Source organism: Synchiropus splendidus, chromosome 1 (genome assembly GCF_027744825.2).
Source record: "Synchiropus splendidus isolate RoL2022-P1 chromosome 1, RoL_Sspl_1.0, whole genome shotgun sequence".
Taxonomy (NCBI): Eukaryota; Metazoa; Chordata; class Actinopteri; order Syngnathiformes; family Callionymidae; genus Synchiropus; species Synchiropus splendidus.
This window is the reverse complement of record NC_071334.1, coordinates 13,620,271-13,633,797: the sequence shown is the minus strand read 5'-3', so window position 1 is coordinate 13,633,797 and position 13,527 is coordinate 13,620,271. Positions and strand designations below refer to the sequence as shown.

The window sequence follows — 13,527 nt, the reverse complement described above, 5'->3', positions numbered from 1 at the left end:
CTAAATCTGATACGATTTTTCCCATTACAATGAATGGAAAAAGAAATAATGCCTTCCGAGCCTTAAAATAGTCTTTTGTAGGAGTGAATGTAGAGTGTCTGCAGGTGCGCTGTTCCTCTATGTGTGTGGCCGCTGCATGTGGGAGGGGTTGCCGAGTGAGTGACGTCTCTCCAGAAGTGAAGAGGTGCCCGGTGCGTGTCCAGCTCTGAATGTGCGCTTCTGTGCAGTTTGGCTGTGACAAAGTCATAAACCAAGTAACGCTCTGTCCCAGACTCGCCTCATCCTTGTCCCAGCTCCAGCCCACAACAGGACATCAAACCCTGGAGTGAGCGCTCCAGTGCGGAGACAGGAAAGGTTTTACACCTCAATATGAAGAAAAAACAGTCAGTAAATGTAGCTAACGGGACACGTCTGCATACAGAGGCTGCGTTATACACAATAACAAAGCACGTCGTGGGTCAGCGGATCAGTCCACGCACATTATGTTTTTTCCAACTTTTTTCGGGGGCGTTCGAGTTCTGGATTTTCGTTCGAAATCCGAAGCGAAAGATCTCAAAGTTTTTGTTCGAATTCCGATTTATTCGAAGTACGAGACGTTCGAAAACCGAGGTACCACTGTGTGTATATATATATATATATATATGTATATATATATATATATATATATATATATATATAGAGAGAGAGAGAGAGAGAGAGAGAGAGAGAGAGAGAGATAGATATAGATATAGATATATATTCTACAAACTTTGCTTCAGTGTTTTTATCAATTAATTATAATAATAATAATAATAATAATAATAAAAAACGAAGGCATTACCTTCATAACTAAACAAATGAGAAACGATCTTTGTCTGTACACAGCCACATCATGAACTGTGCGTCGCCGGACTTCTGACCTCAATAAAGTTTTGTACAACTATTACCTGTGCTAACTGCTTTCATTTTATATATAAACCCGTTCTTAAGCGATGATCTAAACTTGAAGCTTGTTTGCGTGTGTCATTTATGACTGATGACTAAATGAAGCTTTGTTGAAAAAGCCAGGCTAGGGTTCAGTAGTACCCTGAAACAGCAACATGGGGGTCAGTTGATTGTATTTATGGAGCGAATCTGTGTGGAAATGAATGGTTAGTCTCGGTTTTATTGCTCAAATTACCAGAGCCAGTCCTTGTCCTGTTTGCCCTTAATTAACAAGCGTTCAATTCCCTTATTAATTAGCAAAGGCTATTAGCTATTTTACATCACTCTTCATTTGTCGACAATTAAAACGTCTATTAATAAAAAGCATGCCACATAGTTAATGGTGCCAGTGTCTCTACGGCCAGGGGTGAGGGCCGCACTGAGCCGAAACACAGTCAGTGCAACAACGCGCCTGCAGCTCTCACAGCAAGTCAGGTCTGCTGGCTTCAACCCAATGAGGGAGTGTAGCTACCATTTATTACAGATACAGATGTTTATTTCCACACGTACGTGTGTCCCGTAGCAAGTTATATGGCACTTCTTCTTCCTCATGTCACATGGCTTCATGATTGTTACATTGCATACAACTGAGTCAATAGTTCTTCTTACATTATTCAGAGATTGAAAAGGAGCAGAAGAACAGTTCTGATACTCTCTATTCCCATTCTCCCTGTCTTTCGAAACAGTACTGCTGTGTCAATTTATACAGGAAACATTGCTATCAAATGATTGTGCTCCATGCCCCACTTTAATTCCTACATTATGTTTGACTAAAAATGGTTGAATCAATGTTGAAGTCAAACAGGGGAAAAAAATTGTAGGACGAACTTTTGGGAAAAAAATTGCGGAAAGCCTTGTGGGAGCCCTCCGGGTTTGTTAGGAAAAAGTAAAAGGAAAAATTGTTTTGTTTTAAGCATATGGAGGGAAATAGTAATAGCAAAAATTAGGGGGCATCACACAGGCGGCTACTTTTGGACAGGACCAAGATAAACAGCACCATACCAAGAAAAATATTGTATTTCCCTAAAAATTTACACAAAATGGCACAATTGAAAGTAGAAAAAATGTGTAATTTAGCCCCCCCCCAAATGGACTATTAATGCGTAAAATAAAAATAATAGTTGTATATAATAATAATAATAATAATAATAATAATAATAACAATACGTGTTGTTATTCTTATCTTATTCTTATTATTATGATGACTCCTACTAATAATAATAATAAGAAACAGAAGATTATTCAAGGAAGAAATTTGAAGCTGTATGTACAGTAAACATTTAAAACACTGTGAATACATAAATAGTCTCATGTTATTGAAATGCTCAGCTCAACCAGTCGGGCAATCTCACAATATCGTTATGTTGCCGGCAGGTAGAAAATATTGGAGAGCAACAAGTGTGAGTGGAAGCACCATAGATGAATATGAAACAGATACGCCAACATAAATGAAGTAGTCAGACAGAGAATGAAAACATTGAAAAGGGCACTTGTCAGTAGAAATTAAGTGTTAACACAGACAAGGGTGAGCGAGGAGAGACACGTTGAACTGTAGTCACAATCTGTTTCTCACCTGCCTCACCTTTCTTCACCCTTCACCCTCTGTCAGGGTTTAACAAGTGCCATGGGAGGCAGCGGGCAAAAGCGCTGCAGATTGACAGAACAATTATCACCAACACACACCACTATGTCATCTGAAAATAGAACTTTGACATGCTCCCGCATCACACCTAAACACTTTGGGGGAGATTGTTTTTCTGACTAACTTACAGCCAAAAGTTGGTAATCTTGCTTTTTTTTTTTTTTCCCAGTTACTCCCTTAAAAGCATTTACCCTTGAAACAGGTTGTGTGAGTCTAACTTTAGAGGCAATACTTGGCAACCCATTACCTCCATCTCTGAGTGTTCATCTGTTAGCTCAGCTAGAGGTGCAGCTATTTTCATCCACTCAGCTCCCGGCTGACAAATAAGTGGGAACTTAATTAAAAGAGACACCGCACTTTGGAACTTTCTAAACAAATTATAAATCCCAGATCTAATAAGTAGGAACTCACTTTGATACTGGAGCCACACGTGATGAAATAATGTCTTTATTTCTAATGTAACAGCAGCTTGATGCTATTCACGGTTTTCTGTTTGGTTGTTTGTTTTTCATTGCTTGCATTTGAAGTGAATATGCTCTGTTTTTTTGTTTTTTTTTGGCAAGAGTCAAATGATTTTGGCAGCATCCTAGAGAGTCTGTCCAAAACATAAGGTGCTCCTGATGTTGACTGATTGTGTGTCACTTGCATCACTTCTTCAACAAATATTCAATGAAGCGAACAATAGAAAGCTGAACACTTTTAGAACTAAACCACAGGAACGATGAAGCATAATTCACTTTACCTAGAACAACATTGGGGAATAATGAAATCATCAGTTTTGGTGAGTTTTTAAAGTGGAACTGCAACTTCATTGGCCCATTGAACGTGTAATGGAGTCCAAAACAAAAGATGAAACAAGGCTAATACTTTCCTTCTGGACAAGATTAAAAACATGCCATTGCATGATGGAATCGTTTGCCATCATTCCTTTAGAACATTGTCATGTTTTAATAATTGGATCTCCTTTTAATTTTGAAACTAATTTGCAAAACTAAATCTCTTTAAACTGCGCAAAGGGCTAAATGGTGAAAACCGAATCATCTACACATGAATGTTTTATCAGTACGTCTGTAATGAATAGCTACACCTTCGGTCCATATTTTTCTCCCTTTAATTTAAGAGCAAAGGGAATAATTTCTGGGTGTCAAACTGGGTTGGGGGAACTTCAAATGAACATCTACTACATTTAATCATCTCAAGTCAAATCATCAAATAGTGAAGGAAAAAGCGGGAGTTGACCAGATAATGAGAATGATCTTTCAGGGCAGCACCATTTCCACAACGTTGAAAAACATCTATTCTTTGCACCAGACTTTGTACGATGATCATTTTTGGGTGACCTTTTGGCCATTCAGATTCATGTAGCTCCCGACTCATTACTTTGTTCAGTCAGTACTGGCCAGCAACACTCGATGACACAATATTGTGTGATTTTCTAATTCGTTTTCACCGAGCACAGAGATGCCAGATTATTGTTTTCGCCAACAGTCTAGCAACCGGCAAGCAAGGTAGTTATTAAGGAAGGGTACCAAAACACATCGCTTCCCATAGGTTGCGCCTTCTCCTGGGGCAATAAGACCCGTGGTTTCTCCTCATCCTTATTACTCCTCACCTCGAATAACCTGAATGAGAAACTCCTTATTACTTCCCGCCTGCCGAGGGGTGACGCTACTTCCCATTGAAGTCAATGTTCGTCAGCCTTCTGGGCACTAAACTGGTTCTGTTGTAACTACAGTGCTAGTTTCCTCAATACTTGCTAGTCATTTTCCCAACCATGGGCTCACAGATATGCAGCCGTGGGCCTTGATATAGCATATTAATGCTGTATCATCAAAGTCTTACCCCAGGCTCACACCAAACGTGGTTCTTCGTAGAACTTCTGGCGAAATGTTTTGAAAAAAGACTTTGAATTGGTGGCCCTATAGCCACCAATACAGTTGCTGTCGTTGGCCCTAATGTGCAGTGACAGTGTTTAAAACAGGTTTGGCATAAGTTTGATATTGTACGTTTTACATGATGACAGGACTAGGTAGCGATACTCAGCAGCGGGAGTGGGTTATTTAATATCATCGGGGCCACATTACAGTATATACTGTGACTCCTGTGAGGGGCCAACTGAGCCAAAAGAAAGGCAGCGACAGGGAAAGAAAACACTTAGAAAAAGACACATGAAAAGAAGGAAGTGTGTTAGCGTGTGTGTGACTGGATGAAAGGGTTTAAAGCACTTTGGACAAACATGGAGGGCACTACATAAGTGAGAGCCCTATACCAGGGGTGCCAACCAGTCAGAGGCTAGGAGCCACATTGTTTTACTGTGTTGCTGAAAAGAGCCACATCCTCTCCTCACACAGCTGGTCACGTGACTTAGCGGCAGTATAGTGGTTAAAGCACATCCCTGTGTGTCACAAGGTCGCTGCTTCGCTTCCGGCATATGTCTCTTGTGCATGTATTTTTAAAATTCATACATTTTAAAATTGGAATATCAAGTGGCATAGATAGAAATGTGGGCGCCGTTTATTTTGCTTAGATATATTTTTTACGTGCCTCACGTCACCAATAACATCACCCCAGTCTATGTTATGTGAGCGACGCTGCAGACTGGAGCGTCTCATCTTCACTCCACTGAATTAAACACGACGACTCCACGATGATCCACAATGAATAATAGGTGAAACACATGCCATACGTTTAGTGTAGGGAATGACAAAGTGAAACGTGGAACTAGGTCATTTTAAATCGTGTTGATCGTGGATCTGATGACGGACCGCGGCTCACATCAGCATTGATGTGCGGCCAGGTTTATTGTTTACGTTCCAAAGTTAAACTCATGTCATAGTCTTTGACAAATATTTTGATATTTTGTTGGAATAGCTCTTACTTTTTCGTCTTATTTCCTGTATAAACAATCATCTGAATAGCAACTTGACCAAAATCGCAGCCAGTTCGTGGCTCATTCTGCAAAGAGCCGCATGTAAGTGGACAAAGAGCCGCATGCGCCTCAGAAGCCTCAGGTTGGCCAGGCCTGCCCCATACCATCACTTCCCATACTGTTTGAAAAATTTGCTCTACTGACAGTACTGAGCTTCCGTAGAATTCGGGTGAAAAAAAAACACTGGTCATAAGAATGATGGAGGAATGGTATCTGATTATTGAGAAGTGTAGTCCACAGAGGATATTATTTATGTGTTGATAGCACCACATCACAACAGTGGGGCAGAAGCAAGAATCACAGTGGTAGCACAGGAGTGATAGTGGCAGCTGGTAATGAGACTACCCCAATAAGAAGTGAAGCTTCACCTGCAGCTAAGACCCATTTCAGAGTGAAGGGCGTTTTCAATGACACTACAGTTAGCCGTCCGTCAATTCCAACTCCACTGCTACCTGTTTGATTAGTATTCCCGTCATTCATATTTATCAAACAGAAGGCTTCAAGCGGGGATTAATGCCAGATAATACTGTCAAAGCAGCTCTGATGATTCCTGTAGCGGGAACTTCGGCTAAAGGAGTACTGCTGTGAAAGATGGAGAGAAAAAGCAATAGAGGAAGGGATAGCGGGTAGATTCCTCCACCTGTAGCAGTGAAAGTTCAGCAGGACTGTAATCTGACGGTTGTCTCGGGCAGAGATGCCCAGCTTAGCAAAAGCCAGCCAAGCCCTGCAGCATCCAGCATAGAAAGATGCTGGAACCCTAGGAAATAAGGCACCTGCAGGGAGAGATAAAGGCTTCAACTCCTGGGCTAATACGGACGATCTTTTGATAAATACAAGCGTGGGGGTGTTGGGAGGAGGGAGGCAGAGCAATCTTTTCTGGCTCAACCTCTTTCATTCATCCCTGCCCGTCTACCTGTCTGAGTAATCTTGCTTTCTTGTACTTTCTATTTTTTTTTTCTTCTACCTTCACATTGGACTTCCCTGTAAAGTCATTCTCGCACTCAAATCTTTTGCACCTGCATTATTCCTCCCTGTGTCAACACTCACCCGTCATGTGTGTCTGGCATCTATGAATTGAACGCAAACATTTCAGCGCCAGCTTCTGGTTTTAGTGGAGAAAAGTCATGCATGTAGCCAACCAGAGAGAAATGCAAAGCAGCAATGCACATTTTATGGTTGGAATTGTTTTACAGGACACGCAGTTGTTATCCACCAGGACAAAGCACAAACTTTGCAAACACATATTGAGCTAGGCATTAGGTTCAACCGGTTTCTGTCACGTTTTCAAAAGGGTGCCCTTCTAAATCAAGATCAACAAAGTTAAAAAATAAATAAATAAATGAGAAGATCAGATGAGCAGAGCTGTATCGCGTGCATAACTAGGCCGCATCACATTATCTTGCACCTAGCGTGCCAGAGTGTTTTCGGTAAGCGAGCTCAGCTCATACACGCAGACAGCTCAGGGTGGCAGATGCCTGGCGTTTCTGCCGATGCCCTCCATCAACTGATGACAGATGTCAGGCTCCTCCTGGACAGCAACACTTCATCACACAGCGTTGTTCTACCTCCTTGCCCCGCTAGATACACCAGCCTGCTTAGCAGACGTCGCACCCAGCCGACTGCACCAGCCCAATTTTCTCCTGACACACCTTTTCATTTGCACATACACCGTTTTCAGCTTCCATCAGTCAAGTGTTATTACATCAGACAGCCGTCATACTGGCAACCAACGGATCACATGCTAATGTGCCCAGATGCATCCGCGTTTGAAATTTCAAAGACCTCCACATCCATCTTTCTGCTCTGCGTTGTCAATTGGTTAACTCTTTACAGATTTGCAAATCGGCAAAGACCGGTTTTAGCCGGAGAAGCCGGACATTTTCAAATCAATGAAACAAATTCTCTTTGTGGCTCCTCTGAAGGTTCAGCTGCTTTTTATAAAAATAAACAAAAACAAAAACTCACCACTTTGGACGGCTGGTAGACTTGACAACAGGGGACATGCCATCTCGGTACAGGCTCTTCGTCTTGGAGAAATTGACAATGTTGAATATGACTCTCTGGAGAAAAAAAAGATACCATAAGATACCATAACATATAAGCAACAATAATAGCAAACAAATCAAAATATAATGAATACAATGAATGAGCAGCATTCAATATGTTAACTGCAATGGATATGCAAGGGGTATCCCTCACCACTCGCCCCAGGTAGCTGGGATTGACTCCAACCCCATCATGTAGTAGAAAAGCTTTAACAATATGTCCTTGTTCATCTGTCAAAAATAGTATCTCATTGAGATGTGTATTCGATCAATTCTAGCACTGCACATAATCTTACTGTGTCAGATCACTGTCTCGACAAAGAAAGCTGCAGCAGGGTCCAACTGTTAATGTAAACCTACTGTAAACAGAACAACCAATTGAAATGTGACTGAGCATCTGCAAAACTGACCAAAATGTGGAAAGCAAGTGTAAAACTTTGGCATAAGCAAGGAGAGATGCTAATGCTAAAGCAGCAAACTATCAAAGAAGTGAAAAGGTCAAGAAGATGTAAGGTAAAGAGAAGGATCTAAATTTGAGCTGCAAATGGAACAATTGGGACAAGACTGCCTTACTGTATAGAACACAAAACCCAACTTCCATCTTTCTTTTTAGGCAACATGCAGACCACAGAGTCAGAATATGCAGCTGAAGGCAGGATGCTTTGCACTTGAAAAACTAAGTGTGTCAGCATGTGACATTTAATGCTGACTTTGGCGTCACTCTGAGACGCACTTGTCCACTTGAAAACAGCCGCTACAGCATTTGACTCTTTGGGAGTGTGAATGTGTTGAACTTCCTGTCGCTGCAAAGGGGGTTGACGGCAGCTCCTTTAGACGAAACTGAGAACAGTCAAATTGGCTCAACTCAGTCTAAGCTAACCATCCAGCGTGTCCCCAGAGTGACCAGAGATGCGATGATGGGGCACCCCAAAAACATTGTGAGGTTTTTAAACAAGAGGTAAAAATGGTTGAATAATGTGACTAAAACCAAGCCTTAACAAAAATGCTTTTTTCCCTCCTTTTTTTGATCAGTTGCGTGAATGTTTTAGCGTTCCTTTACCTATAGGGTTTGCAATACATGTGTTTTTCTTAAGATCTTAAATGCCTGGTGAAAATGATCAAACATATGTGATGTGTCAATGGTTCCACTCCGGCCCCACACACTTTTCACCTTCCCCAGACCAAGCAGCTTTCCTCTTTTAAACATTAATGTGAAGCAACACTCCCTCCCACCACCAACAGGCAGGATTAGGTTCAGGGGCAGGGAGAGAATGTGGAAGGAAAAAGTATATTTTACTTGAAATGAAATAAATGATGATGGTAATGCCGCAGCGAGGTAAATGAATCCTATTGATGGGGCATATCAAATTACCAACTAACTCTAGGTGGGGAAAGTTAACTGGCTGCTACTGAAATCCTATTATAACCCCCCACCCCTTCATTTCCTTTCTCACCCCTCTCCCACCATTTCCCTCCTTTTCTCCTGCTAGCATCAGAGGAATTGGGATTGTGGATTGTGGCAGGCTGATTCAGACCTAGGTAAAATGACATCTAACTGATGTTGAGACTGGCAGCAGGCTCCTGTAGCAGGGAGATAAGACCATTGCTGCTGGCATTTCAATTACACTTTACTGCCCCGCACATCTGTTGCGAGAGCTACTTTTCAGCCTTTTCCCCTCAGGCAAATACAGCCTTACTTTTACTCCACTTGCTTTCTTTGACTGCACATCCTCCTCTCCCATTCTCTACCCACAACAAATTCAGATAGTCTTCCTCCTTAGTTTCACTGTGCCCTCTGTTTGTAATCTATTTGTCGGGCTGGTTTAACTTGGAGGAGAGTAGAGACTGAGCAGGTGACTTCGACTCAGAGAGCTGCATGAATCTCTGGTGGAATCGAGCACCAAAGATGGTAGGCATCCTGACATACAAAGATCCAAGGCCATGTTAAATAAATCATTGGCAAACAGCTGATATCGGTACAACAACAGAGAGTCAGCTGTTTGGTGTATTTAAAAAATGTGTCACAAAACTGTAACTTCAATTTTATTGGTCTTCCCACGTGCTTGTCTGGACTTCATTCAGTGATGACTTTAAGTAGTGATCAGAATCAAGATGGGCTCCATCTCTTGCTTGATGAGAGCTGGCATTGGCTCCAGTGTCGAGGACGCTGACATCAAACCTCTGGCCTGCGGTAGACATAATTACATCTGGCCAGGAACATATTTTCATAATGTCTACATAAGTAAATGTTGCTCAGATGACTCATACTGCAGGTCCTACAAAGTCCCACCACAATGGAAACTTAGAGCAGTTGAGGTGATGTTTATTGTTTTGTTATCAACATGTCTCGTAAATGACAAACACAATGTAAATATTAAAATAAAACATACAGCAGCTGAAGGTTGTTTTGGTAAATCTTTCTGGCATCTTTGTATCTGAACAGGTATAAAAATGAAGGATAATGAGGTCACTTTGTCAGCACCTCCAAGGCCACATTGGGGTAAAATGTTTCAAAGCAAAACCAAAGTAAATTTGTCATTCAGTGACAAATGTGTGTGTATGTGTGTGTGGCCTCGTTTATACTGCCCATTCTGTTACGAGTCAAGACGAGGGAGAGCGGGACTCAAGCGCAGTGGTGAAAGTCACAGGAGGCAGGCGCGAGTCAAAAATAATATTTTAATTATTAACAAACAAAATCACAACTGAAAGCGTCACCGAACCGGCAGAAACAAAGCAAAGTCTAAATGTCCAAATGGAGTAACCAAACTAGCAGAAGACCATAAACATGAGTGAAAAGTCCAGACAGAAAAGTGTCACCGAACCGGGAGAAACAAACGAACCCAAATCTGGAAACAGATTGACAAGAGTACAATGAACAGAGATTGACAAAAGAAACCAGGAAACACGTGGAAACAGGAAGAAACAAAGCACCAACTCAGGCACCAGGGTTTCAGACCAAGTAATCAAAAACAAGCTAGCAAGCGCAGAGAACGAGAGAATGAACAAGGAGAGCCACGAGAACGAGGAGTTACCACAGGGAACAAAGGAGAGCGTCACAGAAACTAGACAAGACGATCTCAGGGAACAAATGAGGCAAACTCATGGAAACAAAGAAGACGATCTGGCACCCGTTGCTGGCGTCCAGGTGCTTTTGTACTCAGGATCATCAGGGGTTAATTGGCTCCAGCCGTGTGCCACACAAACAGGAAGGCGGGAGAAACAAAAGACAACTCAGCGTGACAAAATAAGAGCAGAATCATGACACATTCCCGACAAGACACGGTTCTCGTGAGGACCCTCGGGTCCTCAATTTGAGGATGAAGACTTCAAAATAACTGGGTCATTATAATTGGGTTTCAGTTTGGTTCAGAGTCCTGGTTAAGGTTAGCTATTTGTATTGGAGGGTTAAGTTCAGGGTGCGAGGCTGGGGAAAGTATTATGGCAATGAGAAACCTCACAATGTCCCCACAGGGACATCAATACAAATGTGTGTGTGTGTGTGTGACAATGTATGCAACTTTGTATTATATTGCATTAAGTAATACATTCATGTCATCAGGTGTCAAAGCCGTCCACCACCTGCCAAACGTCTGTCAGACTGCGGCAGGTGTCTATTCTTTGTTCTTGCTAATATACCCCAGAAACCCGCAGGATGGGATTGTGTTCAGGACAAAACTGTGCCTTCTGATCTCCATTGATCCAATGTGTACCCAGATTTTATTGCTTCCTGGAAGAAGCAATGATAAATTATTCATAAATCCTTGCTAAATGCGATAACAAAAAAAGACCGGCACTAAGAGAGTAATCCATTCTGGACAGGCGCAACGGGGGAAAGTAGAAGTTGAAACACGTGCTTCTTATTTTTTCAAAGTAATTTTTAATCGGTTCTTTTTTTTAATTATTTTTAGGGTTGGTATAAGACATTCCTGAGCAAATACATGTGATGAATGTTTTAAACATCATTATAGATATACATGTTCAAAACATGCACATATAAACACACAGATATGTTCATTAAACATACATCAGTTTTGTAATTGTATTCCACCTTTCAAGTCTTTCTATTTCTTCATGACTGAGTCACGCTGTTTAAATGGATGAAACAAACCTCATTATTCTGATTATTTACTCACATTTGACCGCGGCGGTGAGAGAGCATCAAAAAGCGCATCAAAGAAAGTCTACCTGTCAGGTATCAGATAATGCCTGAGGAAATTAAATGATCAGAGGACATGGAGCGTTTTCATCAACAGAATGTACTAAAGCTCCCGACACCGATCTGTCCAGAACTATTATGCCACCAACAGACCAACAGTTGCTGTCAGCCTCGCTGTTCTGCTCTTCTACTCTTTGATCTGACCAGTGAAGCACAGCAGTCAGCGGTCCACACACTTGTGGTGAACACCAAGCACGGAGATGAGAACAGTTCACATCACCCAGAGAAACACACCTATGTGTTACAGCTAAAAGGGATAAAAGAGTGTTTAAAGTCATCGTTTGCACACGCACTGTTCAGTTTGACAGAAAAGCAAACATTTGAGGCTACACTTGGAGGGCTGAGAATATCATAAATATGTTCAAACGACAAAAGAAAAATAGGGTTTAAATACAACCTTTGAGGCAATTCTTCATGTTCATTTCCGTATCAACCATTTGATTCAATCCCATTTGGGCTTTTATTCCTTTTTGTCATTACTTTTTTTATTGTTTGGTCTTAATATTTTATTACTTTATTTATGTTAACAGTGGTTATTGTCACTGTGTCATTCATCCAGTGTTTGTGTCAGTGACAATGTTTTCTCGGACAGAACAGCCAGGTTAATGTCACCGAGACAAGGTGTGCCACAGTGCTGAGTGTGTTCATTCACAGATGAACTTTCAGTCGGACCATGGCTCTGTCAGGCAGTGGCCAGACGGCTCTACTGGAATCATGTCTAAGGGTCAACACATTTAACTAAGCCGGTTCAGAATCACCACATTGGAGAAGTGGTTCAATGCCGTCACCATTTGAGAGATGTAAAAACAGCAATGGCAATCTGAAAGGCTTGTGGATACACTTGAACGCTTCAAAGTTAGCTTCAAAGTTAAATTAAATATGCAGAGTAGAGCTTCTGTCTGTTTCCTTTTACGTTAAGAGGACTATGTCTGTGACTGGTTGTGTTTTATATTGCCATGTGCGTAAACTTCGTCATCTATTAGCGATTTACGTTCTTCAAATGTTTTGATGTTCTCTCCCATAAATCAATACATCACCCCATCTAATCTTTCTTGTGGGGACTAAAGCTCAAAACTGGACCTGAGTGATGGTGGTTGTAGCCCAAACATACACATCTGCAGGGCGGCGCCATCGCAACTCTCAACATGGCAAATATCACGTATCTCTGTGTTGTCACGTAAGCCTGCTCATTTATAACTCACCGCTGAGAAGCGTTAAATGGAAGCATTAAAATGCAATAGTAATATTAAAAACATCATTACAACATCATTAAAGGTGTTCAACCAAAAAAGCCCACATCTACTGAATCTATGGCGCGAGGGATATAGGTAGAGTTCCAGAGCCTGGGTTCTGCGGCAGAAAATGAGCCTTCCCTACGTGTCTTGAATAGAGCTCCCTGAACCATGCAGAAGAAGAAGCTTGTCGCTGACCTGTTCCTCAGGATGTACAGAGAGGGTGAGAGATGGAAGAACATGACCGTGTAAATTTCTAAACTTGCATTTTTTTTTCTTTACACTTACAGTGTAACCAGTGAAGGAAGACAAAAACAGGCATGAGATGGGCCACCTGACAGTTCAGGCTACAGCAGGATTTTAGACCATTTGAATGCAGTCCAGCTTCTTATTATTTCCTATAGAAATGGGACTGTAATACAGGCTATAGATGTCACACGTTATTATATATTAAACTATTTTTATTAGCTATTTACAGTCAACATTTGATAAACAAACTG

The 13,527-nt window shown here is 41.5% G+C and overlaps 1 protein-coding gene across 1 annotated transcript in view; it reads right to left on the bottom strand.

The window, feature by feature from the left end:
- Positions 1–13,527, bottom strand: part of agbl4 (AGBL carboxypeptidase 4) — a 238,795-nt gene that overhangs the window by 156,063 nt on the left and 69,205 nt on the right. Inside the window, exon 4 of the mRNA XM_053876093.1 lies at positions 7,500–7,594. Within this exon, the coding sequence (XP_053732068.1) occupies positions 7,500–7,594 (95 nt within the window). The remainder of the gene's footprint in view (positions 1–7,499; positions 7,595–13,527) is intronic.